The sequence below is a fragment of the Malus sylvestris genome, chromosome 4, assembly GCF_916048215.2.
Source record: "Malus sylvestris chromosome 4, drMalSylv7.2, whole genome shotgun sequence".
Classification (NCBI taxonomy): domain Eukaryota; kingdom Viridiplantae; phylum Streptophyta; class Magnoliopsida; order Rosales; family Rosaceae; genus Malus; species Malus sylvestris.
The window spans coordinates 22,180,516-22,208,377 of NC_062263.1; the positions used below are offsets into that span (position 1 = coordinate 22,180,516).

At 37.8% G+C, this 27,862-nt stretch overlaps 3 protein-coding genes across 8 annotated transcripts in view; all 3 read left to right on the forward strand.

Annotated features, from left to right (window-relative positions):
* LOC126618204 (F-box/LRR-repeat protein At3g58900-like) overlaps positions 1-27,862 on the forward strand; it is a 43,312-nt gene that overhangs the window by 1,452 nt on the left and 13,998 nt on the right. The gene's annotated exons all lie outside the window — the stretch shown is intronic.
* LOC126617878 (uncharacterized) lies at positions 333-17,587 on the forward strand. 4 transcript variants are annotated; one of them, XM_050285969.1, is made up of 6 exons: positions 333-2,014; positions 2,108-3,312; positions 3,579-3,758; positions 11,751-11,816; positions 12,833-12,898; positions 17,196-17,587. In XM_050285969.1, exons 2-6 carry the CDS (start codon positions 2,266-2,268, stop codon positions 17,526-17,528), a joined length of 1,692 nt encoding a protein of 563 aa, XP_050141926.1. In that variant the 5' UTR covers positions 333-2,014; positions 2,108-2,265; the 3' UTR covers positions 17,529-17,587. The 4 variants fall into 4 exon arrangements, with proteins under 4 accessions (XP_050141926.1, XP_050141927.1, XP_050141925.1 ...); XM_050285970.1 differs by having other exon boundaries at positions 2,201-3,312; XM_050285968.1 differs by having other exon boundaries at positions 333-3,312.
* LOC126617895 (uncharacterized) lies at positions 14,663-27,829 on the forward strand. Of its 3 annotated transcripts, XM_050285984.1 has the most exons (4): positions 19,054-19,153; positions 19,430-19,725; positions 19,949-20,128; positions 20,933-21,492. In XM_050285984.1, the coding sequence occupies exons 2-4, from the start codon at positions 19,474-19,476 to the stop codon at positions 21,182-21,184; spliced, it is 684 nt and encodes a 227-aa protein (XP_050141941.1). In that variant the 5' UTR covers positions 19,054-19,153; positions 19,430-19,473; the 3' UTR covers positions 21,185-21,492. The 3 variants fall into 3 exon arrangements, 1 of the variants encoding a protein (XP_050141941.1); XR_007621572.1 differs by lacking the exons at positions 19,054-19,153; positions 19,430-19,725; positions 19,949-20,128; positions 20,933-21,492 and adding exons at positions 14,663-15,021; positions 15,114-16,217; positions 27,787-27,829; XR_007621571.1 differs by lacking the exons at positions 19,054-19,153; positions 19,430-19,725; positions 19,949-20,128 and adding exons at positions 14,663-15,021; positions 15,114-16,274 and having other exon boundaries at positions 20,933-20,970.

The following is a 27,862-nucleotide window of genomic DNA, read 5'->3' on the forward strand; positions in this document are numbered from 1 at the left end:
TCCACGCCAACACTAAGGTTGGATAGTATTCGTAACTTGCGTATACATTGTGAGAGCTTTAATTACAAGTTTGTTCCTGCAGTGGTCTCTCTTCTTAGGAGAATGCCTAATCTGAATATTTTTACATTCCTTTTTGGAGGGGGTTGGGTCAACATATTAAGTTTGGTGAGTTTATGGAATAGATGGGTTAAACAAAGGCACCCAAAAATTATCGTCAAAAGATGAATTTAAAAAGTTATGTTTTTATGTTTTCAGGCAAGTCGCTTTGGTAATGGATACTGGAAACTGCAAAACCTTGCATTGCATTCATTCATCAGCTTAAGGAGGTAAGCATAGAGAATTCCTACGGGTCTAATGGAATCGAGTTTGAAAGGTATATTCTCGAGCATGCTCAAAATTTGAAGAAAATATTGTTCATCGAAAGTTGCTGGGATGGTGAGTGGGAGCAGATGATTTCCACTGCCTCAGTTCGTATTCGGCAGGACCCACACAAGATTTACAAAATCCGTGGTCTGGGATCTTACATTTTGTATTGGGACCTGATATATCAAAATCTCGGATAGTCACTAAGAGATCTCGCATGTTACATGAAATTAATTGACAGGATATTTCTCTGGTAATATCTCCTTTATATTTCTCTCGTACAGCAGTTGAATCTGGTGATGTTCTTATATTTCTCTCAAAAGCTAAAAATTAATATTGTAAGGTTTGGAATAAGTAAGCGCATGTTTGGTATCCTATTTCGATTCGATCCAATGTCAAATTTTTAATAATCCAATTAAAAAGCTAAGGCTCTAGTTGGCTTTAAAAACTTCTTGGTAGAACTATTTTTAAAAACTGAATTCAAGACTAACTTAAGAAAATAGCCTATTATTTAAAAACACTAAAAGTGAGTTTCTAGAATTTTTAAATTTAAACACACTCATTTTTTTTCTCCTCCCCTTCTCACTCACTCCCAATCTATCCCTCTCTTTTTTTTTTTTTTTTGGTCTTTTTTCTCCTTCTCTCTCCTATGGTTCGCTCTCTTCATTCTCTCTCACTCTTTCTCTTTCTCACCCTCCCATCTCTTTCTCACCCTCCCTTTATTTGGATCTCTTTATTCAATTTAAGTTTTTTTTATTTTTTTATTTTTTATGAAACAAACGATATTATTTACAGTTCTACATTAAGAGGGTATATTCACCCTCTCACTCCTGATCTATCTCTCTTTCTTTTTGTAGAATCTTTTAGAGGGTATATTCAATTATTAGTTTAAAGGATTTTAAAAAAGTATACAAATCAAGATATATTTAATCAAGATTTCATTAAAAAAAAAAAGGTTTATAAAAATCCGAGTGTATTAATTCCTCAGTTTAAGGTAGTTCATAAAACTTTATGTGTAATTTATTTAAAAAAAATGAAGGATTTTAATGGATTTGAAGGAATAATAAAGGGATTTTGAGAAATTAGACATCTTTTCTAAGATTTCAAATGAACTCAAATAAAATTCACATGAAGTTTATGGAACTATATTAAGTTGAAAATTAGAGTACACATAACGAACGAACGGACAAACGACAAATAAAATTCACATAGAGTTTATGGAAATGCATTAAGTTGATAAGTTGAAAATCAGAGTACGCATAACGACGAACAAGCAAATAAAATAAACAAATACAAAACTACAAATTTTATTAAAAATGAAGAAACAATAGTACAAGATTCGCCAAAAGAGCTACATAACTCGTAAGGCTATGCGACCTACTAATTCTAAACTGACTTACAAAACATGCTATCTATAGAAATCTCTAATAAGCAAAAAATACGAAATCCTAATTTCAATGGGTTGGACCCAAATTCTAAACTAACTAGAAAATACAAACAATTAATTAAAAAAAAAGAAAAAGAAAAGTACAAACACACTAAACTTCTATTTTTGTTCAACTTCTTAAATCTAATCTATATCCAGGCGTAAGCGAAGAGAACCACGGCCCGGTGCCGAAGAAGAATTGATTCAGCCACTACCATACCACCTGTAAGTTATCTGTTTGCAGAACATCCGATTTTCTGAAAACTTGGATTTCAACTTGGAATTTCTGTCTAATTCTACACTTTCCGTTGCCACAAGCATGTTGATTTCGCTGGGGGTTTTCTGACATTAGTTGATTGCCGTAGTGCCTGGAAATTGTTTGATCATATGCCTCTGTGAGAATTTGATTAGGTTTTTGGAAAGGGCATCATATTTTTCTCTATTGGATCCGACCACCGCCTTGAGGAGTCACTACGATGGCGCGCAAGCGTAAGCTCCAGGCACCTACAAGTTGTGAATCTGAAGGAACTTGTTCTGAAAGTGGAATGGACAGATTTAGTGATCTTCCGGAGGAAGTTGTTCATCGGATTCTTTCCTTCCTCAATTTCAAAGACCTCACTCGAGTGGGTGCTGTATCCAAAAGATGCAGACAATTTCGTCTCTCAGTTCCGGTGGTGAATTTTGGTACAGATGAGCGGACAGGCATAAAAAAAATGGATTTAGGGAGGATGATGACTTCTTTTGATCGGTACTTGCTCGATCGTGGTCCTAACAGGTTGCAGCGAGTCTGCATCTGCTTGAGTGTCTGTAAAAGTGAAACAACGAAGAAAGTTTCTGATGACCATTCTCGAGTGCTCAAGTGGATTCGTAATGCAGTAAGGTGTAATGTTGAAGAGCTTGATCTCTATTTCTCACACCGTGTTACTAGTACGTTCTCGTTGCCATCTTTCATCTTCCATTCTCAATCTTTGCGCTCCTTATCGGTGTCCTCAGGTGTAAGCATTTTGGAGGTTGTTGAAGCGCCGTCTCTATCCTTTTCTAGTAATCTCCATTACTTATCATTGAGTTCTGTTAAAATAGTGGACGACATGGTTTTCAAATGGATCTCATGCTGCTGCAAGTGCCTTAAGGAATTACGTCTTATTTCTATCAATGGTATACCAAATATCTCCATTGAAAGTTCGTCATTGGTTAACTTTTATGTTTTCGATTGTGGTGACGTACATCTTATTATATCGGGTCAGAAACTTGAATATATAGATATGGAGTGGGGTGGTTACGATGCATTTACGAGCAGAAAAAGCACAATTAGCAACACATCATTGAAGATTTTTGCTCCAAATCTTAAAACTTTGAAATGGAAAGGCGAATTGAGGAATAGCCAAAGTCTGGGAAATTTAAAGAGTTTGGAAGAAGTTGAGATTTTCTTAGCGCCTCTGAAAAATGAGTTCGACAAAGTATTGGAGGTTCTTTGCAGTATATGTTCGGCAAAAGTTATTACCATAAACGAGGAGACCATTAAGGTAAAGTTCACTTATTCTCCGGACGTTTTTCGTAAAAACACTATAAATAATCTTGTGAATTGACTCTTGAGAGTGTTTTCACTTTTCAATCATGGAGATTGCATTCTTATTGTGATGTTATATTTGATGTGATATTTGTGAGATGAAGTAACTTAAACAGCATTAGACTTTAATTTTTTGACAAATTAATGATCATATTAATCAAGATTGTGATAATTCTTGTGTTCTTTCTATGTAATTAAGATTTTTTTCTTGAAAACTTGCAGGCTCTGTACAAGGAAGGTTCCACGACAACACTAATATTGGATAATATTTTAAACTTGAGCATACATTGTGAGAACTTGAATAACAGGCTTGTTCCTGCAATGGTCTCTCTTCTTAGGAGAATGCCTAATCTCAATATTTTGTGCATAAAGACTAGCTGTGAGAATTTGACTCCTGAAAAAGTAAGAAAGCCTATTTTGCCTATTGATCTCCCTCTCACGCATATGGCACGCATTTTTCTTTTTCTAATTTTTAGAATCATTTGAACTCCTCCTATGTACTTACATTGCCGGTCCCAAGCCCGGATAAAGGAGGAGGGGGAGGGCGTCAGGTAGTCGACAGCCGGCACTCCATGATCACGTCGAATCCTTATGAAAATGAATTCAGAACAAAATTGCACTAAAGCTAGGGCGTCACCCGTAAGTGGCGCGCTGTGTGGCCCGAGCACAGTGATAAGTGAGCAAGGGTCGCTGTATCTCCATCGGCACCCGGATGCAGTGTTAAATGAGCAAGGGGGCCATAGAAACTTCTTTTCGAACGACTCCACTCAAAGTTGTTTGGGAGCATATGCTCCTATCAACTTTACACGGGACACACAAAAGAAGTACTTTGATCCTATTAGACGGGGGAGGGTGAAGAAGCTAGGACAGAAGGGTAGAGTTCAAGAGAGCAAAATGCGTTTAGGAACGTGGAATATAGGAATCTTAATGGGAAAATCTATGGAAGTAGTGGAAGTTATGGTGAGGAGAAGGATAAATATTATGTGCCTACAAGAAACTAAGTGGGTTGGTAGTAAGGCAAAGGATCTAGAAAACTCAGGGTTTAAACTTTGGTATTCGGGCACAAATAGAACGAGAAACGGTGTTGGCATCATCGTGGACAAGACCTTGACACAAGATGTTGTAGATGTCAAGAGGGTAGGAGATAGAATCATGGCAATCAAGATTGTAATAGGACAAGAACTTATCAATGTGATTAGTGCGTACGCACCTCAAGTAGGGTTGGATACGAGTTCGAAGGAGAAATTTTGGGAAGACCTTGGAGACTTGGTGCAAGGAATTGCTCAGACGGAGAAGTTATTTATAGGAGGAGATTTAAATGGACACGTGGGCAGGGAGACAGACAACTATGGAGGTTTTCATGGTGGCCATGGTTTTGGGGAGAGAAACGAGGATGGGGAAGCTATTTTGGATTTTGCAATGGCATATGATCTCTTCTTAGCCAACACCTTCTTTAAGAAGAGAGAAGAACATGTGATCACCTACAAGAGTGGGTCGTCAAAAACACAAATAGATTTTCTTCTAATGAGGAAAGGGGATCGTATAACTTGTAAGGATTGCAAAGTTATACCAGGAGAGAGCGTGGCTAATCAACATCGCTTGTTGGTGATGGATGTACATATCAAAAGAGTGAGACAAAAGAACAAGACTTGGAAGTGCCCAAGGACTAGATGGTGGAATCTAAAAGAAGAAAAACAAGTCATTTTCAAAGAGAAAGTAATCACCCAGTGTGTGTGGGATAGAGATGGGGAAGCTAGCCAAATGTGGGATTCCATGGCTAGTTGTATCCGAAAAGTAGCAAAAGAGGTATTAGGAGAGTCCAAGGGCTTTGCTCCACACCAAAAGGAATCTTGGTGGTGGAATGAGGAGGTACAAACAAAGGTGAAGGCTAAGAAGGAATGTTGTAAAGCCTTATACAAGGATAGGACTGATGAAAATGGTGAAAGGTATAGAAAAGCGAAGCAAGAGGCGAAGAAAGCTGTGAGAGAAGCTAAGTTAGCGGCTTACAACGATATGTATAAACGACTAGATACCAAAGAAGGAGAGTTGGATATCTATAAACTAGCTAGAGCAAGGGAAAAGAAGACAAGGGACCTAAACCAAGTGAGGTGCATCAAGGATGAGGATGGAAAGGTTCTTGCTACAGAGAACGCGGTTAAAGACAGATGGAGAGGTTATTTTCATAATCTTTTCAATGAAGGACATGAAAGGAGTGCTTCTTTAGGGGAGTTGAGTAACTCAGAAGAGTGTAGAAACTACTCTTTTTATCGTCGAATCCGGAAGGAAGAAGTGGTTGTAGCTTTGAAGAAGATGAAGCATAGAAAAGCAGTAGGCCCAGACGATATACCAATCGAAGTGTGGAAAGTTTTGGGAGAGACAGGTATAACATGGCTCATTGACCTTTTCAATAGGATTTTGAAAACGAAGAAGATGCCAAATGAGTGGCGAACCAACACTTTGGTGCCTATCTACAAGAATAAGGGCGACGTACAAAATTGCATGAACTATAGAGGTATTAAGCTAATGAGTCATACAATGAAGCTCTGGGAGAGAGTCATTGAGCATAGATTGAGGCAAGAGACACGGGTTTCGGACAACCAATTCGGGTTCATGCCAGGGCGCTCAACCATGAAGGCAATCTATCTCTTACGAAGATTGATGGAAAGATATAGAGATGGGAAAAAGGATTTACACATGGTCTTTATAGATTTGGAGAAAGCGTATGATAGGGTCCCAAGAGACATTCTTTGGAGGATTTTAGAGAAGAAAGGAGTACGAGTAGCATATATCCAAGCTATAAAGGATATGTATGAAGGAGCAAAGACTGCCGTAAGAACTCATGAAGGACAAACTGAAAGCTTTCCCATAACTGTAGGATTACATCAAGGCTCATCCTTAAGTCCTTACCTTTTTGCGTTGGTAATGGATGAGTTAACAGGACATATTCAAGATGATATTCCTTGGTGTATGCTTTTCGCAGACGATATAGTGTTGATAGATGAAACTCAGGAAGGGGTAAATGCAAAGCTTAACCTTTGGAGAGAAGAGTTGGAATCTAAAGGTCTTCGCCTAAGCCGATCAAAGACAGAATATATGGAGTGCAAGTTCAGTGCAAATGGAGGCCAAAACGAGTTAGGGGTGAGGATCGGAGATCAAGAAATACCAAAGAGCGACCGTTTTCGTTACTTAGGATCTATCTTGCAAAAGAACGGAGAATTAGATGGAGATCTCAACCATAGAATACAAGCTGGATGGATGAAGTGGAAGAGTGCATCCGGCGTGTTGTGTGACCGCCGTATGCCACTGAAGCTCAAGGGAAAATTTTATAGGACGGCAATAAGGCCGGCGATGCTGTATGGCACAGAATGTTGGGCGGTGAAGCATCAACACGTACACAAAATGGGTGTAGCGGAGATGAGGATGCTTCGTTGGATGTGTGGGCACACGAGAAAGGATAAGATTAGGAATGAGGATATCCGGGGTAAAGTAGGAGTAGCCGAAATTGAAGGAAAGATGAGAGAAAATCGGTTACGGTGGTTTGGACATGTGCAAAGAAGGCCTACTGACGCTCCGATTAGAAGATGCGACTATGGGACAGAGGTTCAGGGCCGAAGGGGTAGAGGAAGACCTAGGAAAACTTTGGAAGAGACTCTAAGAAAAGACTTAGAGTACTTGGATCTAACGAATGACATGACACAGGACCGAGCACAATGGCGTTCTAAGATTCATATAGCCGATCCCACTCAGTGACTTGGATTTTCCAAGTCTCCAACCGAGAAGTTTTCCTCACTCAGGAAATTAAGGGAACACTACCTCAACCTACATGCTCCACTCACAAAGCTTCAACAAAAGAAAATTCAAAGAACTTAGCGAAGAAGGCTTTGGTGTATTTAACACAATACGTTGAAATGAAGGAAAACTTATTTATTGATATCCCCGATAAGCTACAAATATGTACATATACATAAGTCAAAATAAACAAACAAGAGGGAGCCTTCACAAAGGTTGCTTAGGAGAAGTCTCAGCAGTCGGTAGAGCCCCAGAAAGAGAAGGCACCGGAGGGGGATCATTCGGAGCCTCAGTACTGGACAGAACCCTAGAAGGAGGAGGCATCAGAGGTTGATCATTTGGAGTTTCATTACGCGGTACAGCCCCAGAAGACGAAGGCAATAAATGCCTTTGGAATAAACCCACAAATCTCTGATGATCAAGTAAAACCTGACCATCAGATTCCTTCATCTGGTCAAGCTTCCTCTTCATGTTTGTAGCATAGTCATGTGCGAGCCGGTGCAACTGTTTATTCTCATGCTTGAGCCCTCTAATCTCCTGTTTGAGACTCATCACTTCAGCCGCCAATGATTCAACTTGGCGGGTTCGAGCAAATAGGCGTTGGGCCATATTAGACACAGAACCTGCACACTGAACACTGAGAGCCAGAGAATCCTTAACAGCTAACTCATCAGACCGTTTGGAAAGTAGTCTGTTATCTTTGGGAGTGAGAAGGTTCCTGGCCACCACCGCAGCGGTCATATCATTCTTCATCATGGAATCCCCAACGGTAAGAGGACCAGTAGGGGAGACGAAGGATGGACGCCATATGTTGTCAGGAGAAGGCGGGGCTGCCTCTTCAACAAGGTTCAAGTCAAAACGACGGTCGGAGGGGCCAGACATTTTCAAAGGTGTTGAAGAGAGAAGAGGTCGGACAAATCAAGATCTTAGAAGTGCAAGAATGGAGCTTCTACTGGTGGAGATTCAAGGGTGCTTTGGAACTTAATGCCAGCCTCTATAAAAATCTGCACTCGACGGAGCTTCAGAAATCGAAGAGGCGCCTGCTCAGAAATCGAAGAGGCGTTTGCTTTCTCAAAAGCAAGGCTGCTCAGATACCACGAGGGTCGATCTCAGAAATCGAAGAGGCGTTTGCTTTCTCAAAAGCTGGGCTGCGCAAAGACCACGAAGGCCGATCTCAGAAATCGAAGAGGCGCTTGCTTTCTCAAAAGCTGGGCTGCTCAGAGACCACGAGGGCCGATCTCAGAAATCGAAGAGGCACCTACTTTTCCAGCCTTGTCAGCACCTGTCACACGCACACTCAGCTTTGCGGAAATTATGGGCATTCGGTCGAAGACTTCTGGTGAAGTAGAAAGCACATGAGTCTTACTGTTCAATCACCCACTTCCCACACGCAACAGTAGCTCATGGGTACCACAGATAACTTTGCCAAAGTTCTCTGCCAAAGTTGAACACGTAAAGCTTGTAGCTCCCACTACATCGCTCTGACCAAGAAGGGTAAAAGAATAGCAAAGAAACAACACTAACAAAGTTTAGACACATAAATTTTGAAGGTCTAGCTACCATATTATTACCCACAAGGGTAAAGGAACAGTACCACCACTGGATAATTGGAAAGTCCCTGTGTGTCAACCTCTGTGTTTCGTGGCAATGTAGACTAGCAAACATGCCCAACCTTTAATCACATTCGAGAAAACACTCCCAACAAGATTGCTTGCTCCAAAATCGAAGAGGCACCGTCCTCCGAATCTCGAGAGCCAGACTCCCAACATGCCTACTTTCTCAAAAATCGAAGAGGGTAAAGGAACAGTACCATTGCTGGATAATTGGAAAGTCCCTGTGTGTCAACCTCTGTGCTTCGTGGCAAGGTAGACTAGCAAACATGCCCAACCTTCACTCACATTCGAGAAAACACTCCCAACAAGATTGCTTGCTCCAAAATCGAAGAGGCACCGCCCTCCGAATCTCGAGAGCCAGACTCCCAACATGATTACTTTTCCAAAAATCGAAGAGTCACCGCTCTCCGAATCTCGAGAGCCAGACCCCCAGCATGATTGCTTTCTCAAAAATCGAAGAGGCATCGTTCTCCGAATCTCGAGAGCCAGATCCCCGATAGGATTGCTTGTTCGAAAACCGAAGAGGCAACACTTTCCCAACTTCAAGAGCCGGATCTCCTTGGATAAAGCTGTCTGTAATCTTCACACGCAACATCAGCTTTCCAGATACCACAAACCACTTTTTCAAAGTGCTCTGACAACGTTAAAACATGTGAAGCTGGCAGCTCCCACTACTGTGCTATGACCAAGTAGGGTAAAGGAATAGCATTACTACTTGTTGTTAAGGAGACTCCTATATATGTCGACCTCCATCCCCAACGGACAGGCAGACCTGCAAAAATGCTCAACCCTTCCTCATATCTGAGAGGGCACTCCCAACGAAGCCTTTCGAAATATTCAGCTTTCTTTCCCCCCGATAATACCTCTGCAAACAAGCTATACTAGAGCAAGAATATCTCATATCATCAGGGTTAAAAGCAAGAGTATCCCATATCATGCTTTTTCCCTGTCTTTTCCTTTGACCTTGTTCTTACCTGCAAGACAAGGAGAAAGAGAGCAATCAATCAGTACTTGGAATCAAGCTTCCAGCCAGGAACTGACTGCCTGGAACCCCTTACCTGATTACTTACCTGACATTGCTCTCGAGTACTCATCTTCAACATCTTATGCTTCCAGGGAAGATACCGCATCTGCCTGAGGAACAGATAGGGCAAGGGAGAATGATACAAGGAAGCATGTGGAGACAAGCGTAACAGCACACGTGCCGATACATCCATTACTCTGTCAAAGCAAAAGTATCCCATATCAGCAGGGTCGAACGTACTCTAGATTTGATGGACTTGTTTTGACCCTCAAATTCTTCAGTCGGCCTTATACTCTGGAGGAAACCAGAAAGCCCTCCAGCTCAGTTCAAGAATAAGCCTGTGGAAAGTTACTTCTTCAAAAGCAAAAGTATCTCATATCATCTCTTCTCATTTTCTTCTCTTTATCCTTCATGCTGCCTGCAAGATAGGGAGACTGTGAACAATCAGCCGGAGCTATGATTGCTTACCTTGTCTGTCACCTCTTTCAGCAGATCCCCTAGCTCGGCGACTTGGGGGACTCCTACTACATGGTTTGTATCGTGCTTGACCAAGCCTGAAACTACAAGTAAGCTTCAAGTGAAATTGATACATTACCTTGTGCATCTCCACCAGTTAAAGATACCACCCCTGGATGGAGGAATAGTACTTCCAGAGAAGATGCCCCATCTACCTATGAGACAGATAAGGCACGTCAAGACGATACCACACTCCGATACTTAGAAGTTTCATGATTACGAGATCATTCTCCCACAATATTTCCTAATGTCATTTGTACTAAATCATTCACTTGTACTCACTAAAGGAGAGCTTGAACCTATGTACTTGTGTAAACCCTTCACAATTAATGAGAACTCCTCTATTCCGTGGACGTAGCCAATCTGGGTGAACCACGTACATCTTGTGTTCGCTTTCCTATCTCTATCTATTTATATACTTATCCATACTAATGACCGGAGCCATCTAGCGAAGATCACAAAAAGCGACCATTTTCGCTACCTAAGATTTATCGTGCAAGAGAACGGAGAATTAGATGGAGATCTCAACCATAGAATACAAGCTGGATGGATGAAGTGTAAGAGTGCATCCGGCGTGTTGTGTGACCGTCATAGGTCACTGAAGCTCAAGGGAAAATTTTATAGGACGGCAATAAGGCCAGCGATGTTGTATGGCACAGAATGTTGGGCGGTGAAGCATCAACATGTACAAAAAATGGGTGTGGCGGAGATGAGGATGCTTCGTGGGATGTGTGGGCACACGAGAAAGGATAAGATTGAGAATGAGGATATCCGAGGTAAAGTAGGAGTAATCGAAATTGAAGGAAAGATGAGAGAAAATCGGTTCCGGTGATTTGGACATGTGCAAAGAAGGCCTACTGACGCTCCGGTTCGAAGATGTCACTACTGGACAGAGGTTCAGGGCCGAAGGGGTAGAGGAAGACCTAGGAAAACTTTGGTAGAGACTCTAAGAAAAGACTTAGAGTACTTGGATCTAACGGAGGACATGACACAAAACCGAGCGCAATGGCGTTCTAGGATTCATATAGCTGACCCCACTTAGTGGGAAAAGGCTTTGTTGTTGTTGTTGTTGTTGTAATTTTTAGAATCATTTGCTAATAAATTAGGGTGACCTTATCGATTTCTTAAGAAAACCCTCCTATTAAACAATGAAAACTCAAAATTTAGCCTAGATTAAATGACAGCAAAAGGGTTAGCTAGTTTCTTTTAATTTTTTTAAATTTTTTTATGTAGCGATATATTTTCACTATGCATAATAGTTAGTTTTGTAATATATTGGTGTAACTTACATGTTTTTACATTTCCTTTTAGAATGGGTTGGGTCAATAACATGTAAATTTGGTGAATTTGTGGAATAGTTGGGTTAGTCAGAGTCACAGAAAAGTTAATTTGTTTTTGAATTACTTCGTGTTTATTTGGTGCTTTTGAATTAATTTTTTTTTATGTCTTTAGGCAAGTCTCTCCAGTAAGGAATGCTGGAAACTGCAAAACCTTGTTTTCATTCATCAGCTTAAGGAGGTAAGCATAGAGAATTCCTATGGGTCTAATGAAATTGAGTTTGCAATGTATGTTCTGTGAGAATTTGGCTCCCGGAACAGTAAGTGAAAGTCTATGTTGCCTATTAATCTCCCTCTTGCGCACACGACACACATTTTTCTTGTGCTAATTTGTAGAATCATTTTCTTATAATTTAGGGAAACTTTATTTAAACCCAACAATTTCTTAAGAAAACCCTCCTATTAAAAGAATTAAAAGTCAAAATGTAACCTTAGAGTAAATAGCAGCAAAAGGGTTAGCTAGTTTCTTTTAATGTTCTACTTTTTATGTAGTGAGGATTTGGGGTAAGTCACACAATTGGGAAATCATAATAAGTAAGTATTGAACTCGCAATCCAAGTAAGTTAAACTTGAGACATCCCACTTACAAGTTAGAGAAGAATATCGCTAGACCGTAGTGCTATTGGCCATAAGACAAGCTAGTTTGAAAAAGACAACTCTGAAACTGCTATCAATATTCACAAACTCCTCATAGTCATCGCTTATCTCCAACTAAAAATCCTAAGTCCTAAGTGAAACTTGTATAATCTCTGCCCTAGCTTCATTACAGTGTAAATAAATAAGTTAAGACAAATTAAACATACTCTCAAATTGCATTTTGTTGGTCTTCAAATGAGATATGAATATAATTTTTGAGTTTGACAAATCAGCACTTAATGTGGAATGTACCATGTACTTCATCAATCTAGAGGTTTGGCAGTGTGGTATCGTACATCCTTCTTCGGGTTTAATGGGGTTAGTTTTGGACTATATTGCGTGTACTTGCATATTTTTACGTTCCTTGTTGGAGGGGGTTTAGATCAACATATTAAGTTTGGCGAGTTTATGGAATAGTTGGGATAAACAGAGGCACCCACAACTTATCGTCAAAAGATGAATTTAGAAAGTTATGTTTCTATTTGGTAATTTTGAATAATTTGCTTCCTTTTTTTTTTTTTTTTTTTTGCACAGCAAATTCATTTGTTTTTATGTTTTCAGGCAAGTCACTTTGGTAATGAATACTGGAAACTGCAAAACCTTGCTTTCATTCATCAGCTTAAGGAGGTAAGCATAGTGAATTCCTATGGATCTAATGAAATTGAGTTTGCAAGATATATTCTCGAGCGTGCTCAAAATTTGAAGAAAATGGTCATTGTTCATCGTGATGATGATGCTCCATCAAAAGTTGCTGGGATGGTGAATAGGAGCAAGATGATTTCCAGTGCTTCCATTCTCATCCAGCAGGATCCACACAGGATTTACAGAATTTGTGGTCCGGGATCTTATATTTCGTATTCGGGACCTGATATATTGAAATCTGGGATAGTGACTATGAGATCTTAGACACTTGGCAAATAAGAGAGATTTTCGGGTTCTAGAAGGTAGAAGGTTTGATTTTTTTTTTTAGGGTAAATAAAAAAAACATTTCGTACGTCTTTTAACAGTTTGCACGAGTAGAAATCAAACTCAAGGTGCAACTGAGAACTAGCTTTTGGAATTAAACCAAGATTAGATTACAACTCTCATGTTGCATTACATTAATTGACAGGATATTTTTCTCTTGCTTCACACAAACCTAATTTGTCTAGCAAGGCACAAAAAATAATAATATTGAAATAAGGGTTACATTTTTGTTCCTAGAGACATTGCACTTGCAATGAATTCACGTATTGGTTTGAAACTTTGCACTCGAAAAATACTCATTACAACAAAAGGAAACATGGTCACCTATTTCAAGATATCGTTCTAATCGAAATTACCCATAACAAAATAAAATAAAATAAATCTTAGATTGGTTGCACAAAATATAATCTCAAAGAATTCCTTAAGCTATCAAGTCCAAAGCCAAACCAAAAAAATCATCAAATGTGCACAAAATATAATCTCAAAGAATCCATTAAGCCATCATGTCCAAAACCAAACCAAAAACATTATCTAAGCACATCTCCAAACTTTGTGGGTTAAATTTTTAACCCGAGATTATTAAAGAATGAATTTAAGATCATTTTTTAAGTAACTTTTTGTTAAAACAATTTTATGTAGACTATCCTAATTTAATTTTTTGAACATTTTAACTTTAAAATATTTCGATTCCAATAAATATTGAAAAACCACCAAACTGACATCATGAAACTCTTGTAACACTATGAAAGAATATGAAATACATGAAAGAATTGTTTTTAATTATTTTAGTTGTTGGATTTAAGTTTGAACCGTCACATCTTTTTTATTACTGTTGGATATGATGATATTATATTTTAGCCATTGAATTTAATGAATTTATAAATATAAAACAAAAAAAATACACATATATGGTGGCTCAGCCCACTAACTCAAGGAGAATCTAAACCAAATTTGACCCAAGGGTTGGAGTAAGTTGGAGTAGGCTTACAAACTAAAATTTGAGTTTTATTCAAAGGAGTAGGTCTAAAGCAAATGTTCATAGTCTGCAATAAAAAATTTCACATTATTGCTTGGAATGAACTACCAGATAGCAATCCTATCTAGATTAGATGTCTCCCAGTCCATGATTAGGGTAAAATCCTAAGAAATCTTTGAAGGAAATCCATATAAATCTGACGAAATCTATAAAGAATTGAGAATCTTTTAAAATCCTTTGAAATTTATCACTTAAAAAAAATCTATTAAAATCCCGTGAAATCTATATAGAATGGATGTGAAGATAATTTTACATTTTGAATTAGGTTTGAGAGGGTAATTTAGATAATAAATTTGGGTTTAAAAAGATATTAATTCTTTAATAAAAAATAATATAAATGAAAAAAGTAAGTTAGATGTAGAAAAAATTTAGTTGAATTCAAATAAAATTTTCCTTTTACCTCTCTCTGGATTTTGTGATATATAAAATTACCAAAAAGCGAAAAAATTATTTTCCTTGGACACTGTTGGTTTTGTAACCATCGGATTCGATTTTCTATTTGAGATCGGACTCCTAGGTCTTCAATGTCGACGGGTGAGTGAAAGGTACTGGCTTCCGCGCTCTGTGGGGGCGCGTCGACGTTCATATAAAGCTTCAACTCTCCTTCTGCTTGAGCTCGTCGGCGACGAAGTGGATGGGCTACAAATACTGCCGCAGAATCCGCCGCTTATCGGCTTTCCGGACCTTCAACACCAAATTTCTACTCCCGCCGCCGCTCTAAAAGGGAGGAGGGGATTGAATTTTGATCGTAAGTGATTTGTTTGCGGAACATTACTTTTCCGAAAACTCTGATTTCAAGTTGGATTTCTGTCTAATTGTACACCTTGGTGATTGTGGTAGGGCCTGGAAAGTGTTTGATAGAATGCCTCTGTGAGAATTTAATTAGGTGTTTGGCAAGGGCATCCTCTTTATCTCTAGTAGCTCCGACCACCGCCTTCAGGAGTCACTATGATGGGGCGCAAGCTTAAGCTCCGGACATCTCCATGTTGTGAAGATGAAGGAACTTGTTCTGAAAGTGGAGTAGACAGATTTAGTGTTCTTCCGGAGGAAGTTGCTCATCATATTCTTTCCTTCCTCAATTTCAAAGACCTCATTCGAGTAGGTGTTCTGTCCAAAAGATGGAGACAATTTCATCTCTCAGTTCTGGTAGTGGATTTTGGTACAAATCGGTGGACAGATATAAAACAGGTGGATTTGGCGAGGATGATGACTTCTTTTGATAGATACTTGCTTGATCGTGGTAATAACAGGATGCAGCGAGTCCGCATCGGCTTGAGTTCCTATATAAATGAAACAGCGGAGAAAGTCTCTGATGACCATTCTCAAGCAATCAAGTGGATTCGTAATGCAGTAAGGTGTAATGTTGAAGAGCTTGATCTCTATTTCTCACACATTGTTAGTACGAGTACGTTGTCGATGCCATCTTTCATCTTCCATTCTCAATCTTTGCGCTCTCTTTCGGTGTCCTTGAATACATTCATTTCGGAGGTTGTTGAAGTGCCATGTTTATCCTTTTCTAGTAATCTCTGTTACTTATCATTGAGTTCTGTCAAAATAGTAGACGAGAGGATTTTCAAATGGATCTCATGTTGCTGCAAATGCCTTCAGGAATTACGTCTTATTTCTATAGACGGTATACAAAATATCTCCATTGAAAGTTCTTCTTGAGTTACCTTTTATATTTTCAATCGTGGTGACATCCATCTTACTGTATCGGGTCAGAAACTTGAAAAGATGGATATGTACTGGGGTGGTTACGATGTATTTGCCAGCAGAGAAAGCACAAATAGCAACACATCATTGAAGATTTTTGCTCCAAATCTTAAAACTTTGAAATGGAAAGGGGAGTTGAGGAATAGCCAAAGTCTGGGACGTTTAGAGAGTTTGGAAGCAGTTGAGATTTTATTAGAGCCTCCGAAAAATGAGTTTGACAAAGTATAGGAGGTTCTTCGCAGTATATGCTTGGCAAAAGTTCTTATTATAAACGGGAAGACCATTAAGGTAAAGTTCACTCTATTCTCCTGACGTTTTTCATATTAATCTCCCTCTCACGCACACGACACACATTTTTCTTGTGCTAATTTGTAGAATCTTTTTCGTATAAATTAGGGCGGCTTTATTTACACCCAACAATATCTTAAGAAAACCCCCTATTAAAAGAATGAAAACTCAAAATTTAACCTAGATTAAATGACGGCAAAAGGGTTAGCTAGTTTCCTTTTATGTTATATTTTTTATGTAGCGATTTATTGTTAGTGGGTGGGCTATTGCTAGACCATGGTACTAGCGGCCATAATAATTAGGTATTGAACTTGTTTTCCAAGTAAGTCAGTTTTGAGAAACCCCACTAACAAGAATATTGCTAGACCGTAGTGTTATTTGACATAAGATTACAACTATGAAATTGCTTTAAAATATCAAGAAACTCAACATAGTCATGACTTATCTCAAACTAAAAATCCTATATGAAACTTATATTAATCTCTCACTAGATTCATTATGTTGTAAGGAAATAAGTTAAAACAAATCAAATAATAGCCTCTCAAATTGTGTTTTGTGGGTCTTCAAATGAGATATGAATATAATTTTCGAGCTTGATTTCAAATTTATTTGTTTTTCATAAAACATGTTTGACAAACCAGCACTACATGCATAATCTAACGTCTAGCGGAAATCATTATAAAGGTTTGGCAGTGTGCCTACCGTAAACCCTTTGGGTGTATAATGGGGGTAGTTTTGGAATATATTGCGTGTAACTTACATATTTTTACATTTCCTTTTAGAGGGGGTTGGGTCAATAACATATAAAGTTGGTGAATTTATGGAATAGTTGGGTTAAACAGAGTCACACAAAAGTTCATTTGTTTTTAATTACTTTGCATTTATTTGGTGATTTTGAATTAAATTGTTTTATGTCGTCAGGCAAGTCACTTTGGTAATGAATACTGGAAACTGCAAAAGCTTGCTTTCATTCACCAGCTCAAGGAGGTAAGCATAGAGAATTCCTATGGGTCTAATGAAATCGAGTTTCAAAGGTATATTCTCGAGCGTGCTCAAACTTTGAAAAAAATGGTCATTGTTCATCGTGATGAAAATGCTCCATCAAAAGTTGCTGGGATGATGCGTAGGAGCAGGATGATTTCCAATGCTTCAGTTCACATTCGGCAGGACCTAGACTACATCTACACTCTCTCTGGTCCGGGGATCCCACATAGCTATTTTGATGTCTCACATAGAGATTCACATAGCTTTTGAAATCGACATGTATATTGACAGGATATTTCTCTAGTAATATTTGCTTGATATTTCTCTCATACGGCATTTGAATCTGGTGATGTTCTTAATCGATCATGCCACCAACGATTAACAGATTAGATCACCAAGATGTATGCAGCTACTTTGAAGAACAATCTTGGGTTCTCGCGCACATAAATGTCTCGGGAAACCAAGATCAAAGAATTTACATGATTTCGATCAAAAATGCAATTTCGTGAAGGTTTTTTTTATTAGCATCCCACTTACTGTTGAATACACCTCCCATTCAAATTTGATATTAAATGATTTATACACTCTACCATGCAATGCTAATTTTGGCCTTATTAGGTTTTAAAAAAAAATAAAAAATTTCTAAATAAACCCCAAATCACTTTTAAGGTAGTATTTATCTATTTTTTTTTGTCTTCCCAACAAATGCAAGCAAAATGATGAAACTGCCGGATTAGAACTTGAATGGAGTGCAAAGAAAGTAACGATATTTCCTTATGTATGTTGTCTCATGGCATAACCCCAATTTAAAGAAATGATAATAGTAATAAAATAGCTAAACACAATCTCTGTTATGCAATTCAACACCAATAAATAAATATGTTTTTTTTCATACATCTGAAAATGCAATGAAACTACATCAACATTCAGCTACGTTTTTGCCAATCTGGGCAAAGTCCTAGTCCATTCACATTACAAGAGACCCTATGATTGTTCTCCTTTCCCTTGCTGCTTTTACCCTCGAATTTTTGTCATTAAACCTCAGCGTATGACCTCGTCTGCCACCTTCAACAGAGTCTTAGCAGCCACATCTTCCTCCAATATTGATTGTGACTGAGTATTATAAGACGTGAAGAATGTGGGGGTGTATAAAAAATGTGGAGTGTACATAGAAAATGTAAGGTGTATGTTGAGAATGTGGGTGGAAGGGTAATATGGGAAAGTAAATGGGGGTGTATTAAGATAAATTTTAATTGAAAAAGTAAATGTGAGGTGTATTAAGTATATGGGGTTTATTCAATAATATGTGGGGTGTAAATATAATAAGCCTTTCATGCCATTTCTTCTAATATCTGCAATTCAGGCATGGGAGGAGACGGTGTGTTCACATAGGAAGGTGCAACTAACAAAATGCATGCTTAATAACATGTCCTAAGCTTTCTATGATCTAAGATAAATTTCTGATAACCTCAGTAAACGGCTAAAAACATTAATACGTATTGGCGAAATGTAAGTTGAAAGTTTCTAAAAACAAATCTAATTACGTAAAAATGTATACAAAAGTAATAACCATCTCAAAAGCTAAAACCTAATACTTTTGTATGAAATTTCTTCTTTTAATTTCAAATTGATAGACTTTTCAAAACCAAAATTTGAGGAATTCTTATTAAAATTTGAATATTTTTGCCGCATGCTCATTTAGGCTTGGCCCGCCATGGTTGTAAAAGCCCAGCCCATGAGAAAACCTAATTATGTAAAAAGGCAACAAAATATAAAGGATTGTTAACCCTAAACCCTAGGAGGGAGTTCCTTGTGTCTTACGTATTACACTCATCTATTTACTCTTCCTGCGAGACTTGATAGTCGAAGAAGAATTGATTCAGCCACTACCACCTGTAAGTGATTCGTTTGCAGAATATACGAGTTTTCCAAAAGCTCTTATTTCAATTAGGATTTCTGTCTAATTTTACACTTGTGATTTTTGAAAAACTGGTGGGCTTGTTGATTTCTAGGGTTTCCTGAAATTTAGTTGATTGTGGTAGTGCCTGGAAAGTGTTTGATAGAATGCCTCTATGAGAATTTAATTAGGTATTTGGCAAGGACATCCTATTTAGCTGTAAACGTTTCTTGACTATGTAGTTTTGATATAATGTTGCAATTGTTGGTTGCAGGAAAGGATTATCTCTAGTAGATCGGGCCTTGAGAAGTCACTGCGATGGGGAGCAAGCGTAAGCTCCGGGCATCTACAAGTTGTCAAGCTGAAGGAACTTCCTCCGAAAGTGGAATAACCAGATTTAGTGATCTTCCAGAGGAAGTTGCTCATCATATTCTTTCCTTCCTCAATTTCAAAGACTACACTCGAGTGGGTGCTCTGTCCAAAAGATGCAGACAAATTCATCTATCAGCTCCGGAAATGGATTTTGGTGCAATTTCAGAAGTTATTATTATGAACGAGAAGACCATTAAGGTAAAGTTCATTCTATTCTCCGGACGTTTTTCGTAAAAACAGTATAAAATAATCTCATGACTTGAGAGTTTTCACTTTTCAATCATGGAGATTGCATTCTTATTATGATGGCATACTTGTGATATTTGTGAGACTTGTTGGGAAATGTAAGTTCTTATTTACACGCAAGTTCTGTCCGATGAAGGAACTTAAAAAGCATTTGAATTTATGGAAAAACTTGCAGGCGCTCTACCAGGAAGGCTCCAAGCCAACACGAATATGGGATAAAATTCAGAACTTGAGTATACATTGTGAGAGCTTGAATAACAAGCTTGTTCCTGCAGTGGTATCTCTTCTTAGGAGAATGCCTAATCTGAATATTTTGTGCATAAAGACTAGCTGTGAGAAGTTGGCTCCAGAAAAAGTAAGTGAAAGTCTATGTTGCCTATTCATCTCCGTCTCACGCACACGACACATTTTTCTTGTGCTAATTTGTAGAATCATTTGCCTATAAATTAGGGCGGCTTTATCACAAGCCAAAAATTTCTTAAGAATTCCATCCTATTAAAAGAATGAAAACTCGAAATTTAAACTAGATTAAATGACAGCAAAAGTGTTAGCTAGTTTCTTTATATTTATTTTTGACGTAGTGATATATTGTCAGCGGATGGGGTATTGATAGGTTGAACTCGTCTTCCAAGTAAGTCAAATTTGAGAGATCTCACTTACAAGTTAGAGAAGAAATTGCTAGACCGAAGTGCTAGTTGACTATAAAACTACTAGCAAATATCTAGAAAATCAATATAGTCATCACTTATCTCCAACTAAAAATCCAAACTAAAACTTATATTAATCTCTCACTAGATTCATTATAGTGTAAGAAAATAAGTTAAAACAAGTCAAATAACAGCCTGTCAAATTGAGTTTTGTGGTTCTTCAAATGAGATATTAATATAATTTTCTAGCTTGATATCAACTTTATTTGTTTTTCATTAAACATGTTTGACAAACCAGCACTGAATGCGTATAATGGTATTAGTTTTGGAATATTGCGTGTGACTTGCATTTTTTTACATTTCCTTTTAGAGGGGGTTGGGTCAATAACATATAATGTCGGTGAATTTATGGAATAGTTGGGTTAAACAGCACACACAAATTATCGTGAAAAAATGGCAAGGTATATGTATTTATTTGGTGATTTTGAATTAATTTGTTTTTATGTTTTTAGGCAAGTCACTTTGGTAATGAATACTGGAAACTGCAAAACCTTGCTTTCATTTACCAGCTTAAGGAGGTAAGCATAGAGAATTCCTATGGGTCTAATGAAATCGAGTTTGCAAGGTATATTCTCGACCATGCTCGAAATTTGAGGAAAATGGTTATTGCTTATCGTGATCAAAATGCTCCATCAAAAATTGCTGGGATGGTGAGTAGGTGCAATAGGATTTCCACTCCTGTAGTTATCATTCGGCGGATCTAGACGACACCTACACAATCTCTTATCATGGTCCGGTTATCTCACAGACCGATTTTGATAGTTCATATTGTGATTCGGCGATCTCAGATAGAGAATTAACTTATTGAGCAAGCAAAGGGTTTTTTGGGATAGAAAAGGAAGAACGTTTGATATTTAAAGAAAAAAACATTATATATGTTCTTGTCATAGTACATTACATTAATAGGACATTTCTACAATATTTCTTTTGTAATATCTCTTTACAATTTGCATCACCCAAACCTAAATTGTCTTGCAAGGCACAAAAATTAATAATTTGGGATTAAAAGAAATCAAGAGCTCTTATTCCTTCTTTCATCATTTCTCTCATATACTTCTCATCCATCATTTCCCTCACATTCCTCTTTATATATATCTCAAATATAAAAAATTGGGTTGTGCCACACAATTGGCCAACCACTAACTTGCTATTAAACTCAACACAAATATAATACGTTGAAGTTGAGAATTCTCACTTACAAGTGAAGAGAGATACCACTAAATTATAGTATTAGTACGTAATGAAACAAAAAATTAAGAACAAAATAATTATCAAACAGACAAATAAAGTTATTTAATTAATGGGCCAATAAACAAGGTCGACGAATTGAACCAGTAGGATGAATTGGGTCAATGGGTCAATAAACCTTAAGGCTGTATGTTGGTAATTTCAATTTGAGATCCTGAGCCTCTACATTTAAACTTTGTTAATTTACCTGCATTTCGTTGTATCTTAGCTATTAGATCAATTTAACGATTTAAAGCTTTACGCGTCAACTACAATTAACTATAGTTTTTAGAAAAAATAAAAATAAATAAAAATTCTCCCGAACAAAGACTAAATGTAACGATTCTTACAATAGCTTGCCGAAATTCGGATAGATGCAGAAAGTCTAAATATAGATGCTCGGAATCCTTCCAATTGTATATGTTGTGTTTTCAATATGCTCCGCTATTAGAGGCTGGCTATATTTAGTGTGGGTGTATATATGGTAATATGTGTGAAGAGATCTACTCCAATGAGTCACAGCCTTCATAAAATTTCAGCCATTGCTTGCTGAAGAAGTAACCAACTCAGCCACCACCCACTGTAAGTGTTTGATGAGAATTTTATCAAATATTTGCAATGTCATTCTTGTGTGTGTGTGTATATAGTCAGCCAGTTATGACAAGTTGTTATAACAGTTGGTTGCTGAGAATGATTCTTTCTAGTATCTCCACGCCACGCCTTCAACTGTCACTATTATGGGTTGCAACTCACAACAGTAAGTTTCGGGTATTAGCAAGTTGTAAAGCTCAAGGAAGTTCTGAAAGTGGAATAGACAGATTTAGTGATCTTCCGGATGAAGTTGCTAAACAGATTTGTTCTGTTAATTGTAATTTAGGCAAGGGAGGAGCTGGTGTGTTCGCATAGGAAGGTGTAACTGAAGTGGTAAAACTGTAGGACAAAAGCTTAAGAGAAAATACCTAATTTCCTAAAGTCTAACCCTTTTAAAAAAATTTAATATCACATATAATTGGAGTTCAAAGAATTTTAGAATTATTTATCTTTTTTGTAAACTCTTTTAGGGAGTATAATTAGAGTTTAAAATCAGAGTACGCATTACAGACGGATGAACAAGCGACGAATAAAATTCACATGAAGTACATAGAACAATATTAAGTTGAAAATTAGATTACGCATAATGAATGAACGACCAAAAGAACAAACGGAAAAACGAAAAACCGATTACAAAGCTACAAATATTATTGAAAACAAACAATTAGTACTACAAAGATTCGTCAAAAAAGCTACATAACTCGTAAGACTATGTGACGAGCTTATTCTAAACTGAATTACAAAACATGCTATTTATAGATAATTAAATCTTAATAGTCAATAAATACAAAACCCTAATACTAACGGCCTATACTTAGAGCCTATATCTAGGCATAAGCAAACAGAACCACGCCCCGGTTCATTGACGACTCCATAGCAGAAGAAGAAGTGATTCAGCCACTACCATACCACCTATAAACGATTTGTTTGCAGAACATGCCTGAAAACTTGGATTTCAACATCGAACTTCTGTCTAATTGTACGCTTTTCGTTACCAAAAGCATGTTGATTTTGCTCGGGGTTTTCTGAAATTAGTTGATTGTGGTAGTGCCTAGAAGTGTTTGATAGAATGTTGGTATTTAGACAATCTTTCATCATTAATAAAACTTGAATAAAATAATAAAGATTGAAAATCAAAGAAACAGAGTGCAGAGAGCTTTGGAAACAGAGGGCTGATGCTTTTTATAAAAACAGAGATCTTATCTTTTCATTCAGATATTTCTGATATATATGGCTTAATACATAAGCCGACTGAAGTAATTGGGTCGACTGATAAAGGCAACAGTCAGCCATTTTACACAGAATCAGTTTCACTCAAGCAGAATCAGTTTAAGTAAAGCATTAACTTTTAACACTCCCTCTTAATGCTTTGCTGCTTCACTCCCAAAAGTTCTCTTAGGTAGATGAATCTGTCCTTTGGTAATGCCTTGGTGAAGATATCAGCAACTTGATCTTCTGTCTTGCAGTAGACCACATCCACTTCCTTGTCTTCCACAGCACCTCTGATGTAGTGATGCTTCAGAGCAATATGCTTTGATTTACCATGACAAATAGGATTCTTACTCATGGCAATAGCTGACTTATTGTCACAAAGGATATGAGTTGCTGATTTTTGTTTCTCACCAAAATCTTGCATAATTCTTCTCAGCCACACAGCTTGAGAAGTTGCAATTGAAGCCGATACATACTCAGCCTATGCCGTTGATAGTGCAACTGATTTATGTTTCTTAGATGCCCAAGAGAATACACCAGTCCCTAATGTAAAAGTATAGCTAGATGTGCTCTTCAAGTCATCCACACTACCTCCCCAGTCACTATCACAGAACCCATACAATTTTGGCTCAACATTCCTTTCATACATAATACCAAAGTCAAGTGTACCTTGTATGTATCTTAGGATCCTCTTTGCAGCTCCATAGTGAATGCAAGTAGGCTTGTGCATAAATCTGGACAACAAGCTTGCAGCATACATAATATCGGGTCTAGTCGCTGTCAAATACAACAAACTCCCAACCAGGCTTCTATACACAGATTCATCAGCATCACCACTACCATCTTCTCTTTGAAACTTTTTATTCACAACTAGAGGTGTTGCAACAGGCTTGCAACCAACCATTTTGAATTTTTCTAGAAGTGTTTTTGCATATTTCTTTTGAGTAATAAAGATACCATCATTTGATTGAATGATACTAATTCCCAAAAAATAATGCAACATGCCTAGATCACTCATCTCATATTTCTTCATCATGTCATTCTTGAAATTCAAGATCATATTATGACTACTTCCAGTATAAACCAAATCATCAACATATAAGGAAACAATAAGGATATCTGAAATACCTTCTGTTTTGACATAGAGGGCAGGTTCATTCTCACTTCTTTGAAAACCTCTTTCATTGAAATATGAGTCGATCTCTCCACACCATGCTCTCGGAGCTTGTTTCAGGCCATAAAGTGCCTTCTTAAGCTTATACACCTTGTGCTCTTGTCATTTAAGAACAAATCTTTGAGGTTGATCAACGAACACCTCTTCTTTTAGGACTCCATTTAGGAAAGCCGACTTGACATCAAGTTGGTGCAGAAACCACCCCTTCTGAGTAGCTACGGAAATAAGGCCTCTGATTGTTTCATGCCTAGCTACCGGTGCAAATGTTTCTTGGAAATCAATCCCGGGTTTCTGAGAATAACCCTTTGCTACCAATCTAGCTTTGTTCCTTTGAATGGAACCATCTTGATTGAGCTTAGTCTTATAAATCCACTTCACTCCAATGACGGAGTTGTCACAAGGTCTGTCCACTAGTTCCCATGTCTTGTTTTTCACAATGACATTGATCTCCTCTTGCATTGCAGCCTTCCAAGTCTCTTCTTTCACTGCATCATCAAAGTTTTCTGGTTTTTCAACACAAAAATTGCAGCTTTCATAGACTTCATTTAAGCTTCTTAACCGAACCGGCGTTGAACTTGGACTTGAAGGTGTAGGAGAGTGAACTTGAGGACTGTTTTCAGGTGATAATTGTGGAATTTCTGGCTCAATTTCCTCTTCATTTGGTTGATTTTCTTCTTCAATTCTAATTAGTGCAGATTCCTCTCGGATGGTTGCTTGATTCCAATCCCACGAAGATTTCTCACTAAAAAGAACATCTCTACAAACTAGAACTTTCTTCTTTTTTAAATTGTAGAGTCTGTACCCTTTTGTGTATGAAGCATAGCCTACGAAATGCATCTTTCACTTGACTCATCAAGTTTTTGTCTTAGTTCTTTCGGAACATAAGCAAAGCAGATTGACCCAAACACTCTCAAATGATTCACGGAAGGCTTTCTTCCACTCCATGTCTCAAATGGTGTCTTATCTTCAACTGCCACTGTTGGATGCCTATTCATCAAGTAGACCGCTGTATTAACTGCCTCACCCCACAAATATTGAGGTATTCCCTTGTCATGTAACATTGCCTTAGCCATTTCGACTATGGTTCTGTTTTTTCTCTCAGCTACTCCATTTTGTTGTGGAGTGTAGCTGACAGTAAGTTGTCTTTCCAAGCCAATATCTTGACAAAACTTATCAAATTCTGTGGATGTGTACTCTCCTCCTCTGTCACTTCTAAGAACTTTGATTAGATAACCAGATTGTCGCTCAACCATAGCTTGAAACTTCTTGAAGATTGAGAACACTTCTGATTTCTGTCTTAGAAAGTATACCCAAGTCATTCTAGAATAATCATCCACGAAGATTAGGAAATACTTGTTTCCCACTTGAGTAGAAGTCTTCATGGGTCCGCAAACATCTGTATGAATCAATTCCAAATGAGCTTTTGCTCTCCAAGCTTTACCATGTGGAAATGAATCTCTATGATGCTTCCCAAGTGCACACCCTTCACATATTTCTTCATTTTCTTGGATACTCGGCAACCCATGCACCATTTCTTTTTCTTGTAGCTTCTTGAGACTTTGAAAATTCAAGTGGCCAAGCCTTTTATGCCATAGCTTTGAATCTTCTTGCACTTCCATCTTGAATGCAGATTGAGTTGCATACTCAATTGTGAGAGGAAAACTTCTACTCTTCCTCATCTCAATCTTAGCCACGAGTTGTTGATGATTCCTCCTATCATATATCTTGCAAGTATTGTCTCCAAAATATAAGTAGTAGCTATGCTCAATGAGTTGTCCAAGACTTAGCAAATTTTGCTTCAAATCAGGAACTAACATGACATCCTTGATTAACATCTTTCCATTCTTCGTATGCACGGCAATAGTACCTCTTCCCAATGTATCGACTAGCTGTCCATTTCCCATCTTCACTCGGGTTAGGTTTGTAGTGTCAACATTATGGAGAATGTTCTTATTTGCCGTCATATGATTGCTACAGCCGCTGTCCACAAACCAAACTTTAGCTTCTTCTTGGACGGTTGTATCATGACCAACATAAAACATATTGGTTTCTTCATCTTCTGCTTTGGTGTAGTGAGCTAGCTGATTATCTTTGTAGGTACAATCCTTTTGCATATGCCCGAATCTGCTACACTTGTGGCATTTCACTTTTCCTTTGAACCAACATTCACCGGAATGAGCTTTGTCACAAATTTTGCACTTCGAAACATACAAACTCTTCTCAACTTTTTTCTTGTCTTCAAAATTACCCTTTCCTTCCCACGCTTTGTTTTTGCCTTTCCAATTCTTGTTGGAGTTGGCTTTGCTTTGACTTGAACTAGCTTGAGTTTTTGGATTCACTATAAGTGTTTGGAAAGCATTTTCTACATCATTGTTGTCATGTCTAGATAGTCTCTGAGCAAAACCTTTGAGAGAACCAATCAATTCTTCAACACTCAAAGTTGACAAATCCTTAGTCTCCTCTATGATTGAAACTATGTTGTCATACTTTCTTGGCAAGCTAATTAGATACTTCTGAACTATTCTCTCATCAGACAAGATTTCACCATAGCTTTTCATTTGATTAATAATCTTCCATTCTCAATCTTTGCGCTCTCTATCGGTGTCCTCGGGTACACGCACTTTGGAGATCGTTGAAGCGCCGTCCCTATCCTTTTCTAGTAATCTCCGTTACTTATCATTGAGTGATGTTAAAATAGTAGACGAGAGGATTTTCAAATGGATCTCATGTTGCTGCAAATATCTCAAGGAATTAAGTCTTAGTTCTATCAAGGGTACACAAAATATCTCCATTGAAAGTTCGTCTTTGGAATCCTTTTCTTTTTTCAATGATGACGATGACGATGACAATGATGACTGCCATCTCAATATATCTGGTGAGAAACTTGAAAATATAGATATGTACTGGGGTGGTTACAAAGTATTTGAGAGCAGAAAAAGCACAAATAGCAACACATCATTGAAGATTTTTGCTCCAAATCTTAAAACTTTGAAATGGAAAGGAGAAGTGAGGAATTGCCAAAGTCTGGGAAATTTAAAGAGTTTGGAAGAAGTTGAGATTTTATTAGAGCCTCTGAAAAATGAGTTTGACAAAGTATTGGAGGTTCTTTGCAGTATATGCTCGGCACAAGTTCTTATTATAAACGACAAGATCATTAAGGTAAAGTTCACTCTATTCT

Bases quoted from the DNA above. Each gene is read 5' to 3' on its own strand.
- LOC126617878 (XM_050285968.1), top strand. From the start codon at position 2,266: ATGGCGCGCAAGCGTAAGCTCCAGGCACCTACAAGTTGTGAATCTGAA. The intron at 3,759-11,750 runs GTAAGAAAGCCT...TTATGTCTTTAG, and splicing joins AGAATTTGACTCCTGAAAAA to GCAAGTCTCTCCAGTAAGGA. The intron at 11,817-12,832 runs GTAAGCATAGAG...TTATGTTTTCAG, and splicing joins TCATTCATCAGCTTAAGGAG to GCAAGTCACTTTGGTAATGA.
- LOC126617895 (XM_050285984.1), top strand. From the start codon at position 19,474: ATGGGGAGCAAGCGTAAGCTCCGGGCATCTACAAGTTGTCAAGCTGAA. The intron at 19,726-19,948 runs GTAAAGTTCATT...AAAAACTTGCAG, and splicing joins TGAACGAGAAGACCATTAAG to GCGCTCTACCAGGAAGGCTC. The intron at 20,129-20,932 runs GTAAGTGAAAGT...TTATGTTTTTAG, and splicing joins AGAAGTTGGCTCCAGAAAAA to GCAAGTCACTTTGGTAATGA.